The sequence below is a fragment of the Ostrea edulis genome, chromosome 2 (assembly GCF_947568905.1).
Source record: "Ostrea edulis chromosome 2, xbOstEdul1.1, whole genome shotgun sequence".
In the NCBI taxonomy this organism is placed as follows: domain Eukaryota; kingdom Metazoa; phylum Mollusca; class Bivalvia; order Ostreida; family Ostreidae; genus Ostrea; species Ostrea edulis.
Window position 1 is genome coordinate 64,291,969 of NC_079165.1, and position 16,902 is coordinate 64,308,870.

The 16,902-nt window shown below is 34.7% G+C and overlaps 2 protein-coding genes across 5 annotated transcripts in view; both read right to left on the reverse strand.

Moving 5' to 3' along the window:
- Positions 1 to 110: 110 nt before the first annotated feature.
- On the reverse strand, positions 111 to 15,100 carry LOC130052271 (secretory phospholipase A2 receptor-like). Of its 3 annotated transcripts, none has more exons than XM_056156721.1 (9): positions 15,016 to 15,100; positions 12,080 to 12,195; positions 9,844 to 10,033; positions 8,970 to 9,088; positions 7,595 to 7,717; positions 6,410 to 6,578; positions 4,208 to 4,308; positions 3,966 to 4,097; positions 111 to 768 (listed from the first exon to the last, which is right to left on the reverse strand). In XM_056156721.1, exons 2-9 carry the CDS (start codon positions 12,132 to 12,134, stop codon positions 233 to 235), a joined length of 1,425 nt encoding a protein of 474 aa, XP_056012696.1. In that variant the 5' UTR covers positions 12,135 to 12,195; positions 15,016 to 15,100; the 3' UTR covers positions 111 to 232. The 3 variants fall into 3 exon arrangements, with proteins under 3 accessions (XP_056012696.1, XP_056012695.1, XP_056012697.1); XM_056156720.1 differs by lacking the exon at positions 15,016 to 15,100 and adding an exon at positions 14,418 to 14,555; XM_056156722.1 differs by lacking the exons at positions 12,080 to 12,195; positions 15,016 to 15,100 and adding an exon at positions 11,103 to 11,229.
- Positions 13,593 to 16,902, reverse strand: part of LOC130052270 (trichohyalin-like) — a 28,265-nt gene continuing 24,955 nt past the window's right edge. For both annotated transcript variants that reach the window (XM_056156718.1, XM_056156719.1), the window contains 2 exons: positions 15,882 to 15,962; positions 13,593 to 15,736 (listed from right to left, as the gene is read on the reverse strand). In XM_056156718.1, coding sequence (XP_056012693.1) covers positions 15,479 to 15,736; positions 15,882 to 15,962 — 339 coding nt within the window. In that variant the 3' untranslated portion in view covers positions 13,593 to 15,478. The remainder of the gene's footprint in view (positions 15,737 to 15,881; positions 15,963 to 16,902) is intronic.

Consider the following 16,902-nt stretch of genomic DNA (forward strand, 5'->3'; position numbering starts at 1 on the left):
ACTCTACCAGCGACCTTGGGGTTACATGTACTTTCTTATTTTGGTATTCTTTCACCTGTAAGATTGTACATGTATACACGTGGTTTTTATGATCACATAGAAACGTCCAAAGCCGTACTGCTTTGATTTATTGATTTGCACAAAGTTGGCAGAAATTATATTAATTATCGATAGTTGGTAAATGACGCTAATACATGTAATATACACAGAAATATTAAGACACAACGTCATTTCAAGTAACATTCAGTTTCTTCTTCCAAATGCAACAACCTTTCGTGGGAACGAAATCTAAGATAAGCAAGAAAACTCCGATGGAGACTAGCACAGCTATTCCAAAACTACCGATGTTCTTTGATGACACTCGCGGATCGTGAGCGCTCGTGAGTTGTCGAATTGAGGAGGATAGAGACTTTGTGTCTACAGTTAGGTTACTTTTGATTTGTAGTATCATTTCCTGCAATTCTTCTGACGTTATGTTTGTGCTATTCCTATAGCAATGACAACTACACTCAACGATTTGAGATACCGTTGTGGTGCTCTCTATCGCTGGTGCTGTGGCAGCAGTTGACTGTGTGGTTGACAGCATCGTGGTGATATCTGCAATTAGTGTTGTAGCTTCAGGTGACACTGTGATATCATACGATGTCTGTACAATAGTTGACTGTACGGTTGTAACCTCAGAGTCTGTTGTTTGTACGTTAACTGAGGTGGTGATTTGAGTTGTCGCTTGTGACGTTTGTACTGTTAAAGCCTCAGCTGTTGTGATATCTGAATATACATGCAATTTCAACATAATATATCTTTATTACGAATATTATTTAACTCGATATATTTGATCATGAATGACTATAAAAATGAATGCGAAACACATAATCAAGATTATTTACAATGTACATAAAAATAAACAATCAATAATCATTGATGTTTTAATTGTAGACATCCATCTTTACATTGATAGTCCTTCTCGTTATATAAACAATTTCTATAAAGAGTATTCATTCGTGCCCTTTTAACACCACTTTTGTGTTATTGAATTATTTCTGCAAGTATAACCTTCATATTGATACGCACTATCAGAAACAAGAGATTTCGGAAGTTATATATCTGTTTAATTCCAAGCATTTCCATTAAAGTAATGAAGGACTTTGTTACATTCCATTAAGTAAATCAGAATAAAGACAGAACAGACAAAGCGAAATGGGTAGGAAATTGATGGAGATTTGATTTTTCTACATCTTATTGATCTTCTTTTGTTTGATACTTTGAAATTTTGTAGCTTTAATTGCAATATTAGTCAAAATGTCCTTGTTTATAAGGGTAAGGTATCGTCTTTTATCGCAAACATAGTGACATTTCAAGTGGCTACATAAAAAAAATTAAGTGCGTGATGTTTTAACTATATTTTTTGTTTACTTGGAACCTCACCAAAACCTCGTTGACAGAATTTTCCTATCCCCGATCGAAAATCCTCATACCGACTTTAAAATATCAATACATTTATACTTTAAAGGAATAACATTAAAATCCCCATCAAATTTATTTTGTGGTGGAATTTCAAATGGAACAAAGAGAGAAAAAGATAACTAAATGTGAAATCTCTAACACATTGAGAACTCTGCTACCCGTAACTGTTCCTATCCACCCAATGTACATTTTCCACACAATTTACAAGGAAATGTCCCATTAAACTTTACAAGTGGACGGGTTGCAATAACTTTAAAAATTACTCTCCCTCCCCACTTATTAAAAAGTTTTGAAATAAAGACATTAAATTGACGTGTAATCTGGAATATAAATAAAGTTTGGTTTACTCATCAAACCGGCAGGGTTTCCCCCTGGAAAATGTCCTTACCGGTATATAAAAGGGCTGCAATTAAAATTATCCAGTTTATACAATAATGTATTAAAAGAGCCTGAATCGCTCACATGGATTGATTTAACTATAAATCGAACAACGTTATGGTTAAGTTCACCATGTGGCTATATTCCAATTCAAATAACATAAGAATTAACAACACTTGTTCCAAATCACTCGAGAACATTTATTCATGGTCCAGTGACTTGTATTGCAGCTGTTCTGGAAAATTATTTTGTTTCATCCGATCAAAATGAAGTAACATCAATGAAACAACTACCGCACCCTTTGTGTTTTGTAATGGGTATATTGACTTGGCAAGCAGCTGTTTAAAGGGAAAATTCAACTTTGTAACAGGTAATCAACTCATGGCAGCACCATATTAGAATTTGGACCTTTCCCTTTGGGACTAATATGAGAAATGTGTAAGTTTGACGACTGGGCATGCAGCAATTGTGAAAAGTCCGTTTTGTATCGGGTAAGGTGTGGCCTTTGAGCAGGAAGGAATCTTTATCGTGCCACGTCTACTGTGACGGGGCCGCGGGTTTTTTCTTTGCGGTATCATCCGAAGGACCGCTCCATTAAGTCGCCTCTTTCGACAAGGAAGAGGTACTAAGGACCTATTCTATTAGCATAGGCTTAAAATTTGCAGCCATTCACCGGCAGTGGTGACGTCTCCATATGAGTGAAAAGTTAAACAATATATAACCAACCGCATAACATAAGTATGCATAAATATTATTGACATGATAAGAAAAGTTCACTTGAACCTTTAGCTCAAGCGAGATAAAACTGATAAACAATATCTATCTTTATATCAATCCTAACATACATCATGTCTTCCTAATTCAAATACGATACATAACATTAATACATATACATGTATATGTGAAAGCTGATATGTTTTAAAAACCAAAAATAAAAAGGAGTGGGAAAAGTACAGCAAATTCATGTATTGTACAATTTGCTGGGTTTTAAGAGCCTGGAAATATAATTATGTTTGATTGAAATTTACTACTAAAATGTACTGTATTTTAAGATAAAGTACAAGATACGGTAAGATAAGGTACGACAAGGTAAGATACAAAATTTTCTAGTTACATGTAAGAAATTCTAACAATTTCTGAACTTTCAAAAGAATTGTTTTTCAAGGATGCATCAATATCAAAGGTATTTTGCATACATTGTTTTTTATCCCAATCTATATTTCTTTCAATACTAAGCAACCTGCAAACAATTGATCAAATGTGAGAGTATCAGCAAATATTAGATTCCAATATTTTGTGTAGGAAGTAATTTTGAATTGCTGTCTTGATTTCATTTTTTGAAAATACATGACGGTATGAACTGCATCATTCTTTGTTTTAACAAACTGTGCACGTCTTTAATGGGGCGTGCGTATGAATCCCTTTTCATCCGGATTCACAATGAATAACAGTTATATAAGCATAACATATCTCTTTTTTACTCTCAGTAGTCCACCTGGTATGTGGCAGCTATTTGGATATTAAAGTTAATCAATGCAACATCTCTGCTTTATGAAATATTTGAAGTGTGATTAGTTTTTAATAAAATCATCTTAAATTAACATCTAATACCTACATGTACTATATTCTACTTCAACTCTCCATATTCCATGTAACGTGCGATAGCATGGCGATAATTACATCGCCATTAAAAGAATTTTTTCTAACTTGCCAAATCACACTGCTACATGTAGGAGATTTGGTTTCGAAGTTCATGAGTTTGGTTCTGGATTGAGCGGAAGTGAGTGTCCTTATGCATGTACATGTATAATGAATGCTTTTATGCCTCCAATATCGAAGACCAGGTTATTGATGAATTGGAATTTCAAAACAAAAATTATATGATACTGTATATGAGTGGTAAAATTATATATTCCAAGACACTCAGAAAATGGCTAGTCTTCATGATGCAGTACCTCATTATGTCATCAAAAGCCTATACGTATGATATAGTAAACGGACCCACAAGCAATATGATAGACCCTTCCTTATACCAGAAATCACAATGGTACGTGTATAACTTTAAATTAAACGAAATACTACACAAAAATTAAGATGTACCAAATATAGTACTAGTGACATACCAGTCAAGGTATAGAAAGTGGTGTCTTGACAATATGTCACAGCAGCTATGCCGCACTGGAGTCCATACCATCGACTGAACCCTCTGCTGTTAGAAGCATACACTGCACAATCTTCCCAAGTATCCGGTTCCGCTATTAAATGATTCAGAATGGAAAGCTTGAGTATATTACAAAATCTTCAACAGAGCGTACTACAAAGTCAATGTTTCCCCATGTATTGTTTAGGTTAATATATCATCTACCATCTTCCCAGCCTGTGTAGTTTGTTTGCTCCCCCGAGTTCCAGAAGAAATCCACATTATGTAGCGCGTACCCGATCCATATTTTGTCGTATTTATGGTTTCTACAATACATCAATTTGCAAAACTTAACAATACACAATCTTTATATAGCCTTTTTAAAAATTGTAAAGGTTATGTAAGTAATACCCTTTTTCAGTTGAACTGCTGTTATTCATAGAACAGAGACGTCTATATATGAACAGGGCGTAAACAACGTACATACAAAAGTATAGAACAGAAATTAAAATTTATATGACACGTAACATTATATTGAATCTGCTAGATTGAGTTTTATACATAAACAGGTAATAGTAAAAAAAGATACATGTATAAGGATTAAAGGCAACAGGGGTTAAAACTGTTCAGCACCTATGATGAGAGACGCCCTTTAATGAGCTCCAATAATGTAGCCCTATCCATTTGTTTTATTCTGACGTTTTCGGGATAGGGTACCAATTCCATATGATCTCCGTAATGGTGCAAAATAATTTTATGAATTACCGATAATAAGCTCCGTGTATTAGTCCCAAATGTTGTTTACACTAAAAGGAGTACCAACTTTGTGCTTTGGCATGTCTAATACAGGTGTTTTTCATCGCGAGATCTCGTAGGTAGATCTACTGAAAAACTTAAACATTGACAATCTGCGCGAAAATGTAGTTACTCGAGCCACTCCGACATACAAAGGAAAACCATATGGTTGCAGAGAGAATTTACACTCTGTTGTTCGCTTTTTAACTTGATATTAAATCAAATCCTTTTTTAATACCGACGAAATATCTTTTTCCTCCGTACTTGTTCATCGATGTAAATACTACCTTATATGGCATATGCAAATAATTCAGTTGAATTTTCAACTTCAAAATATTGTTGTACATATTCTCCACTTTTCATCTACATCAAATTTCTCTAGTGTAGCATACATCCTTAAGACTGATCAACTCTTTCGTCATCCTGTTTATAAACTTGAAAGAATTCTACAATTATTTATGGGAGGAGTAGGTAAGGTTGTTGGTTTTCTGTATAATTTTTTTTGTCTACACTGTTTTTCAGTTTTGTGAAAGGCGAAGATAACGAACAGTGATCAATCTCACAACTCCCATATAAGCAATACAAAATAAAGTTGGGCAAACACTGGGATCAGGTGCCTAGGAGGAGTAATCATCGCCTGTCGACCGGTCACATCCGCCGTGAGCCCTATATTTTGATCAGGTAAACGGAGTCCTCCGTAGTCAAAATCAGTGTGCCAAGAACGTCCTAACAATCGGTATGAAACACGTCAGACAGCATTTGATCCAATGATATGTTGTATTGGAAAACTAGATCGTTAAAACGACCATATAATTTGCAAAATGCTGACATTAAACGAGGCTGTTGGAACCCCATGCACCATCAACTTGTTAGTCAGTAGCCTGCTTTGATTTAAAAGCTGACCATAAGCAGAAGAGGTTCTTGCAGTTGAGATATTATATTATCACCATATGCAGGTGATAATGGAATATGGAACATTCTGTTTGTCATAAAGTTGAGTTGTTAGTTTGCCGTTAATATCTACTGTCAATAAAATATCTAAGTATGAAGCAGAAGTGGACGACTCTGTAGTGTCTTTTAATCGAGTTCACTGGGATATATATATCGAATCGACATATGAATGAAAATTAATATTGTTAATAGATAATAAGTCGTCGATATATCTAAATCTCGAATTGAAGGCCACAGCAAGAAATTTCATAAGTGTGAAAGCAGAAGTACATCTCTCTCTCTCTCTCTCTCTCTCTCTCTCTCTCTCTCATTTTAATTTTGGTTGCATTTTGCAAATACATTATTTGTATGCATTTCTTCACAATATATCCAAAGGGTAGGAGATTCAAGTAGTTGAATTAAAATGACTACATTTTCCATCGATTGAATAATTTGATTTTATGTCAATTAGATTATATGAAGATTAACATGAGTCTCGTTAAAAAAAAAATAGAGTTGAAAAAAACTAGCCCTTTGGTGAACGAATGTAGTGAAGCCTCATTGCTACGGCCTTGAGCGTCGTACATCGGTCAAAATTTGTAGCACTGGAGAGAAAACAAACTTTAATCTACTACAATAAAATCTCGAATGGGACATGATACAACAAGCAGACGAGAGTTTCATGCAGTATTTGCTACTTACGTATTGAAATACATGGTGAAAAACATGTCCTCGTGTGGGTTTCTGGGCATCAAAATGTCGGAGCCGTTGCTGTTGCAGATGTCCACGCTTTGTTGGTAGGAGTCGGATTGCCCAAATTTTTTGTAGCACACAGATCCCCCAGGGGAACGAAACCAATTCGCCGGACATGCTGAACAAATATAAGAATATATATTTCATTGAAAATGGAAATAAGCTTAGGAATTCCTTTTCTGCTCAGTTCAATTCACCTTGATAAATGATGGTGCATATATACATACGCACACCAGATGATAATTCACGCGCTTCTCCTTTTGAAATGAGAAATGATGAAGCTATTACATTTTAGGAAAGTTGAAGTACGAGTATGATTATATTTTATATGAAACAATAAAACGTTTTATAAAGCTGTTTTGTAGGTTTTCTTCAAGGTAATACGTAAACTGATATTTGTGCACACTACGAATTTAGAGGAGGTTACAAAACCACCCACTACTAAAGTGGTGGAACATTTTCTTCAATTCCCCACGTTTGGGTGGAAAAGTACAAACTTGGGTTACCACCACCCACCATACCCCCACCCCTATTTTGAAAATTGTCTGCATCCGCCCCTGGTACGTATTATTCTTTATTAATCTTTTACACTCCATTTCATGAATTAAATGGGTTCTATGTCTTACGAATAAATGTGTTCACTTTGTCTTATGATTTAAATATGTTCACTATAAGTTTCGGTTGGTGGCATTATTAATATATTCCATCTCGTATACGTAGTTATAAACGAAAATGCAAATTGAATGGGAAACACAAAATGCAGGAAGAGTAGCTGCAAGCTTGTCTTAATTATATCAACTTGCGTGACGGTGCATAGCTAAAGTGGATGCTGCATCCCTGTTTCGGTTTGAGAATATCTGCTTTGATATCACCATTGACCAACATTAACAAAATAATCGATCTTTTTAAAACACGTTAAAGAGGTAAAATTGGAAAGAGAAAAAAAAAGCTTTACATTTCATTTGATACGAGGGGACAAGGGTGAGTTTTATCACTCGGTCAAAGTTTTGATCTGGACTCATAGCAGTGCTATTTCAAGACATAAATGAATAATCCATTTAATTTGCCCCTAAATGATGTAAAAATTGAATTCGAATAGTATTTAAAGTCACAAAGATTTTAAATGGTACTCACAATGTTCAAAAATCGTTTTCTGGCAAACAGATTTATATCTGTTGTTGCAGCTTGCGGTTTCTAATAGGTAATCACTATCTACACCTTTCAAAAACGCACAATAGCCTGTAGCTGATGGATACCCTGCAATAGATGGTAGTTCGTCTTCGATAAATCAGACGTGCAGTAATAGTGTATCTCTCTTCTAATTCAAAGAATTAACATTACTTTAAAATCGACATTAAAGGGTATTTCAAACTTTTCGATTCAAAGACTTCAGCAAAAATATATTTCGTACCCACCTTTTTCTGAGAGCAGGAGGCTATTTTTGTGGCATTTTACATGTTTTGATTATTATTATCAATAGTTTGTATTTTCCGAGAAATGGGGGTCAGCTTGCATCAGATGATGCCAAATTGATATGTCCAATGTGCTTCGCACTTTTATTCAGTTTGTGAGTAAATTGTCCAGAGTTTACACATCGATGTCTACTCTAAAAAGACGCTTAATCCTATAATAACGCCACTTAGTTCACATCCATTGTACATGTCTGCTAACTCTTTCTGCTTAGAAATAGTGTTTTTAACTACAGCATGCATTTTAATTGGTACATGTATATTATATCAAATACATGTGAAAAATTGACAAATCTCGATTACACCGAATTATTTCAACACGTGGATACCCCCTTGGTTTTGGTTTTTTGTTTTTGTGTTTGGTTTGGGGGGGGGGGGTTGTTGTTGTTTGTTTTTTCTTTCTTTCTTTCTTTTTTTTTTCTTTTCTTTTTTTTATGCAAGAAATATTTTTGGAAAAGCGTTTCATGAAAACTATGTCAGCGTGAAGCGTTGCAGTTCATGTATTTTCTAAATTGAAGTTGATTTCTTATATTTACATTCTACTTTCATTTCTGTAGGAATTCCCAGCCGTTAAAATAAGACGTACTACATTTATTTGTATATGGACGAGCATTATTTACAATTGCAACGCATTCATGAGGAAATTGCCATCATTACAATGGCAACTGTAAATAGACAGAGTAGATTTCTGTTTGGTACGCTTGAGAGATAAATGCCCAAAACAACTCTGCTAAGAAGAGCCATGAGTTTGGGTACAGCTACTCTATTGTTTCAGTATTTCACACAATTAACGTGTGGTAACTTTTTTGCCAAGTAATGTGACACACCTACCTGTTCTTGATTACTCGAAATCATTGGGGGGATGGTGATAATTAATGATGATACAGCTTACAATTACAGACGACACACAAAGACTGATCATTAAATCATCCCAGAAACTCAGGTGAGCTAAATAATCTCAAAAGCTAATGAGGAATATGTAAATTTGCACTAGTTAGATATAAAACAGGAATCATGGAATATTAAGTTAAATTTATTACCAGTTCTCCATAAATCCCAGGGCGGCGTTGAAGGTTTGAGCGGAACACCATCAGCAAACGTCCATGGTTCTACATTAGACCTCTTCACGACTCCAACCCATACATATTGATTGATAGTCCTTGTAAAAAATGTGAACAGGGTGATTATTTTGTGGATAAAAAATTAATTATGCACACACACAACCCCCTTTGAAAAAAGGGGACATTGGTTTGCACCTGTTGTCGGTCGGTAGGCCAAGTGTTATCCCCTTAATATTTTAAGAACCCTTTGTTTGAAACAAAAAACATCAAACTTGTAATACTGGCTTCCCCTAAAGAGTACATTGCCCCGATTGATTTTCAATTTACAATTTCAAGGGTCAATCAACTCTGGACATAGAAAGGTATTGTCCGCTCATTATCTTGATAACCCTTGCTTGACAGACATTTTAGCTTGGTACATTCTACACTGGTTCCTCTTCAGTAGATGAACACTATTGATTTTTGAGATCACAAGGTCAAAAGCCAGATCACTCCGGACATAGGAAAACATTGTCCTCTCAGTATCTTGTAAATCCTTTACATAGCAGATATCAAATTTAGTACACTGGTACCCCCTAAAGAGTAGATGTGCCATTGGTCAAAATAAAATGGCTTATGTTGTCTTTTTCATTATGAATCAGACAAGGTCATAAATGAATTCACTTTGGATATTTAAAAAATGTGCTTTTTATCTTTAGAACCCTTACCCGATAGAAATCAAACTTTAATATTGTGGTTGCCCTGACTAGAAAGACATTCTCAATTTGAAGTTGATCTTTTTCAATATGCCCACACGGTAGCAATATGTTTCTAAAACATTTCTTATCACATTAGGTTTTGCCTTGTTACATACTTGATCACTTGGTCGTAGATAAAGTCTCTTTCAGATGCGTTCTTTGGTGTAGCTAGAATGGCGTCTAATAAGATGCAATTGTCGAATGCCTCTGCATAAGACTTATCGTTCGTAATATATTTATAACAACGCTCTCTGTCAGCATTATATACCCAATCAGAAGGACAGTTTGCTGCAGCACCAGATATATCTGAAGATAAAACAGCAAGTTTATTAAGACAGAGAGAGGGGTGATGAAAATAATGCATGTCAGTAAAACTTCAATTTATTTGCTCTCTATATTCGATATTCTCTACCCAGACTTCCGAGCACTACGCTGTGTAAGGGAAGCTTGTATAACTCGCCCTCTGGTGAGAGAATGTAAATATCAATTTCATAAATTTTCAATCCTAAATAAATAACGAAAACAGACTTTTATGTATTATAATTGATTTATTCTAATTCATGATTTTCTTAACCTGACCTCAAATATCTATATGTGTGTACATGTATATTTTTGAACTCTAGTACTGTCATTTTATCTAAAGGTTCGTTTCTTTTTTATCATTTGGCAGGAATGAGCAGCATACAGTCTACCGCCAGAGTTGTTTGCGCACAAAACACTGTGCAGAGACAGAGAATCATAGATAGTTTGGAGCAGCATATTACCGTTCATGTTTAGTCTGAATTATCCTGACGGTTGGACGCTTTCTGTAGAAAAAAAACCCAAACTTTCCCTATTAAATTACACAAAACCAATATATTAAATGATGGGTTTGGTATTGAAAGAAAATTCATGCCTCCATTATTAGAGGTATGTGAAAACATTTTGTTTCAAAGTAGGTTAATTTCAGGCATCAAACACTTGCATGCTAATAGCTGAAGAGTCCAAAAAAGGGAAGGAAAATAATGTTTTAAACAATGAATCTGCTTTCCGATTAGAGAAAAATGTATGCTTAAACTTTCTAGAATTTGCTTCAAAATAGTTTCTATGGGTGCAGGCATTAAACTTCATTTTGTGTTCAGAAATGATTATTAAACAAATCGTTCAGACATTTTTGGGAAGTATACACAAACATCTTCATTCAGGCTAGTTAATGTTAAATGATTTTGAGTACATGAATTAACAATTGCAGTAAGAACATGAACACAATTTTATGGAATCAGTTGCCCAAGTCTGTCAGAAGCTGTGGTTCCATTACATCTTTTAAATCAGCATATTTGCAGCATTATTTCTCAAATAAGTGATATATAGATATGAAGTAAAACTTATACGGTACCAATTTTGATGCACCAGATGCGCATTTCGACAAATAATGTCTCTTCAGTGATGCTCAACCGAAATGTTTGAAATCCGAAATAACTATGAAGTTTTAGATCTAAATATAGCCAAAAACAGCGTGACAAACAAGTGGAGCCAAATTCGTCCAAGGATAAGAGCTATGCATGATGTGTATATATATATATTAAAAAAAATAGAATAAACAGTACACAAAGTTAAAAATTTAACGCAAGCGCTATATATATATATATATATATATATATGTGTGTGTGTGTGTGTGTGTGTGTGTGTGTGTGTGTGTGTGTGTGTGTGTGTGTGTGTGTGTGTGTGTTTATTTTCCCCCCAGTGATATCGTGTGTGTATTTTATGTATATATTTTATATTATGTTATCTATTTTTCTATTCTCTCATTTATCTGTCTGTGAATATATTTTATACAGGACCACAATGTAAACTAGTCATTTGTACTAATTGTGCTATCCTGTCTAAATAAAAGAATTTATTGTTATTAATATTATTATTATAACACTACTATCCTTTTATAGCTATGTGAACCCCCACCCCCACCCCCCACCCCCCGCACCACTCACCCACCCCATTCCTATCCCCCAGCCGAACGATGGATTTTACAGGGTTCGACTGTTTATCAGTATGATGTACACTGTAATAATAGGTCCAAGTTTAAGGCGGCAGGCTTTTATGAAAAGCTTTACTAGTGATGAGTATACGAACTCGTATGTTGATTCTAACATTGATAAATAGATGTGACGAAGCTCCTTGGAATTACTGAGGAATCGTAAAACATTCGACTTAGATGAGTTTCTTGCATCGCTTACAATGGAAGGACTCTTATGTTTCTATCTGTGATCTATCCAATGTTCACAATTTTTAGAACAACTGTGACCTGTAATATTTTTTTTATCAAATAAGTCCACGTTGATTCAGTAATTAAAGATAATTACATGTTTAACTTACCCTTCAATATAACTAAATTGATAAGGACAAGTAAGAGCTGTGCATTATCATTCATGATTTCCCCTCCGTTGACTAAGGGTTTAATGCATCTTCTTGTTCATCGATATATCTTCTTCCTGAGGAGAAATATAACACATTTGATAACATACTGAAAGCGACATGGTAAGCCACAGTCGCATGTTAATAAATTGTTAATTGCTTGTTGTTGTTCTTCTGAGGAAATCTACGCTTTATAAAAACCTGCGGAAAAACTCCCGAGTTTTTTCATTTAATGAGATGTAAAACTAGAAAATAGAACGGATTATTATACCTCAGTGTATTTTTTTCTATATAAGAATATGTCGAATAAACCTATTTTTCTAAACACTCTCTTCCGTATAATAGTTTTTGTACTATTTGCCCATGGTGAAATAGTCGTCAAACTATTCACCGGCAGCACTTTTCATCTCGGAACGTTTCTGGTTTTATCCGGATCGTGACGTCAAAGTCCGATAATTCTAACTTGTTTACCAGACGACAATCATGGCAGAACGCTTTGCATCCCTGACACAAGTAAAGTCTCCTTTGGTATAATGAAACACCTATTTACTGACTATTCGGACAATAGTTCATTTTCTCCCTCGACTGCGCCTCGGGAAATAGATGCTGTCTTGGGGAACATTAAACTTGCTATTGTCCTCATAGTTAGTAAATAGGTGTATAATATTCACCTCGTGCGTTCGAGGTGATTATGACATTTCATTTTTCCAACACCGGGTCAAAAATAAATTGGAAATTCCCAATTGATACGCTGATCATTCCTCTCGTTCAGTGAAATTTCGACTAGGTCTTGTACTCTGGCTGTAAACCAATATGGCTGACGAGGTATAAGTTCTAGTAACCTGTTTCGATGTTTTAAATTATTTAATGATATAATAAAACAATTTTTGACTTTTGCTCGTTCAATGCAGGCGAAAGGAATAATGTACTTTTCAGGTAGCAAAAGCATCGTATCGACCGAAAAATGTCAATAATTCAGTAACTCAAGTTCTCCATTTTTCTAGTCAGGTGTCTGTTAAGGCCCACTGGCCTCGTGTGGTCAATATCTTTCCCTGGGAAAGATTTCATTTTTCAAAAAATACTATCGGTTGCGACCATGTTACTGTTGATAACTTCAGCCATTAATCGAAGTAGAAATTGCTAACAATATCTATGCGAACTGTAGTCTAAAAAGCCTGAAACTTCCTATCTTTTTAATCGATTTTGATATATCATGTGCTGGGAAAACATCATACCACAGCCGTATCAAATCATTGTGTCGCCTGAAATTGGAGGCGCTACTCTGGCCGAAATACGACCTGTCTATCTCGATTCATTAGCAAAGTCCAAGTACATCGGTAGAATAATCCTTACCTTACAGTACTCACGAGTGTTGAATTTCAGGACAAACAAGACACGTTCTTCCATTATGCTCATTTTATACTCATTACATTTCCGTTACTGCCATTTTAAAACTCATCACTGAAACTACATGCATGTTTTAGTTCAATTTATTCTCTCAAACCATTAATGGTACATGAGGAACAGTAACAATATCTGTACATAATATTCTCTCAAACCATTAATGGTACACGAGGAACAGTAACAATATCTGTACATAATATTCTCTCAAACCATCAATGGTACATGAGGAACAGTAACAATATATGTACATAATAAATAACACTGGTCAGAGGTACATTATATTTATCATCATCTGTTTGTAGTCGTTGTAGAGCTTGGGAACCTCGAGGCCATTTTAACTCCTAATATTTACTTGAGGTAAAAATTGAGAAAATCATTTTCTCTTATATAATACGATACCCCACCTTTATTTCATATAATTTACTTGATTTCATATCATTTACTTGATTTCGTATCATTTTTATATCATTAAGCCAGAGTTACTTTATAAAGATTTACCAAATATAAGTTGTAGAAGTATAACATAAATAACAATCAATGTGCTAAAATCTAGAGTTATCAGAGTCTACCTATTTGCCCATGTTCATTAATTCTGCTAGACAAACAGCCAGAAATGTGTTCATACATAGTGATTATGCTGCAAATTTCGACAAAATTTGAAAGGAATCAAAAGCATATACATAATATATATCTGCTCTAATGGAATTTCAAAGATTCTTGGGTATTAAGAGTGCGATCTTGAAATGACCCTGACAAACACATAAGAATCGCAAAACCTACTTATCTGTGCCAAAGGAATAGTTGTTGCATAAAAAAAATATTCAAAAAGCGTACAGTTAAAATGAGAAGAATCCATTCTTTACATGTTTATATTGAATAAACCAAATTAAATTACCGTTAAGTCGCGCCATATGACGTCCAGGAATGACATTAACAGACGTTAGGCTCCTCTGTTTCTATTTTGTTGCTACGGAAATATTGCTCCGCGTCACATACAAAGAATATTACATGCTAATATATATGTTGTATCAGCCTGCGTCGTTCTATATCAACCCGAGAGCATTTTTGAACGCCGATCCGAAAATCGGATCGGTCGTTGATATTGGCTATTGTGACGTCATCCATATCGCAAAGTGTAGAATCGGTATAATTATCATTCCAAGTATATGATAAATAGAGAATACACATGCCAAATTTCATATTATATGTCATATCAGCCCGAGTAGCCCCACATCAGCCCAATCATAATTTCTTTATAATCATTCATCAAATACGTTTTACTAAATTGACTTTTAAGAAATGAATGTAATTTCCACTCATTCCATATAAGAAGTGGGGACAGTGTACGATCTTTTATAAAACGCTTTTTATCGTAAAAAATGAGTAGAAATTACTTTCATATTAATTAAATGACAGCAATATTTCATCTGAATTTTAATTCACGAACATTTCAAATCTACAAAATTCTTACTGAGTAGTAATGAAAAGCGCACCTGTAATTATCTTTGGCTATTCCCACAGAATGCACTAGAATGAACATGATCACAACATTCATCCCCGAAGAAGTACATGTTTATTCAACTAAATGGAAGTTGTGTACATGGTTAACATTCAATATAAAGCTAGAACGACCAATAGTTTTTAAGGTTGCTGTGATTTATTTAAAGTCAAATGGGCCTACTGGGTTTCCATTAAGCAATTTAGAGAAAAGTGCTATTTTGAACAATGTTAGTTTCGATCAACTCCCCTTCCTTTGTAACAATATTCCGTAAGTTGTCGTATAGAGGCTAATGACTCGGTCAATATTTGTTTCCTGCTCCAACAGATAGCGCGGGGAGAAAATCGAAATAGATGAAACTACTTATTTGGACATTAACACCATTTTGAGTCAATATATTTTAGCATTTTTCAATTTTGAAGTTTTAGATAAATCCTGAGCTGATATGTAGCATTGCTTTATTTTCCTTGGGCCACGCCTTTTCCAAGCATAGGGCCACCTTTATGTAGATACAGTGGGGGCCACACGAGGTATTTATACTCGTTTCCAGTCTTCGTGTATCCTCGGTATTTGTCCGAGTTAAAGTTCCCTTTTGGCATAGTAGGGTCCACGTAAACTGGTGGATCTTGGACACACATGAACCAGCAAAGACTTGCACAAGTTTCGGCGTACTTTGACGTTGCTTTTTCGAATGCATTTTCCTCCCTTAAGAATTTCTACAATAACAAGAACTTGAATTTTTATTATGTCTGTGATTGTTACAAACGCGATATAGAAATAATATGCAAAGCAAGGGAATAATATGAGTTTATATGATAGATTTAATTAACTAAAAAATATAATTTCAAGTTTTGTTCACACCTTACTTATACTGCCGGAAACGAACACTGCAATGGATTTCCTGTGATCTTTCATTTCTTTTGACACGCCCGGTGGCCATTCCTGAAATGTTATAGAATTTTGTATGCATTTAAAAGACCGTATACATGTACCATCGGTTAAACCGTGATCTAAAATAAAAATCCCCCACGCATATACCACCTCGATCAACATAATATTTGGACCCACCTCAATCTAATTCAGTTTTCTGAGATCAATGACCACCTCGCCTAATCCTTTCATCTTGCAGTCATACAAAAAACGCCCAAATAGACATGTATTTATAAAACCATAATATTCGTCAAGTTCCATATTTACTTAGTTGTTATCATTAATTGTTTTGTTAGTATGTGATTTTCTCCACCGTATTTAACAGACATAATTTACTGGAGACGGTGTTTCCATAAGATTAATGGAATTCTATTGTATGCAGTTGAAGGCGTTTGTTTATTATGAATCTTAACGAGCTGGCAATTCAATAATTCCTCTTTCAACCATTGATGATTGATTACTGATTCACACGCTAAACATAGCTGCAACGCTTTTTGTCATCGGTTGGATTTGTGTTTCCAGAAATCTGTATCTGGAAACGCGTTAGCTCACCATCTATACCCAGAGTTATCGTTCCTTACTCACATATACATGTATTAGTAAGTACTTCTGTCACCGTCTCAAAATTAGCAGTTGTATTCCACGTGTAAATCCACTTTTATATGGTTAATGAAAATAAAATGAAGAACTAGTTTATGAAATATCAGGAAAATGTAGGGCAAACAACTTATTGTAGTTTTTGGTTTCCCATTACAAAGCTTATCTACATGTACCTATATACCGGGCAGTGTAATCAAATTTCAACACAATTCAATGCTTCTTGTGTCACAGAAAGACTTTATATCCGCTTAATATTGATTTATTTACAACAAAATTCGAAACAATATTTTATTTGAGTCTTTTTAACGTTTTACAAGAATATTGAAAAGCCCAGTCGGCAGAGGTATATGTG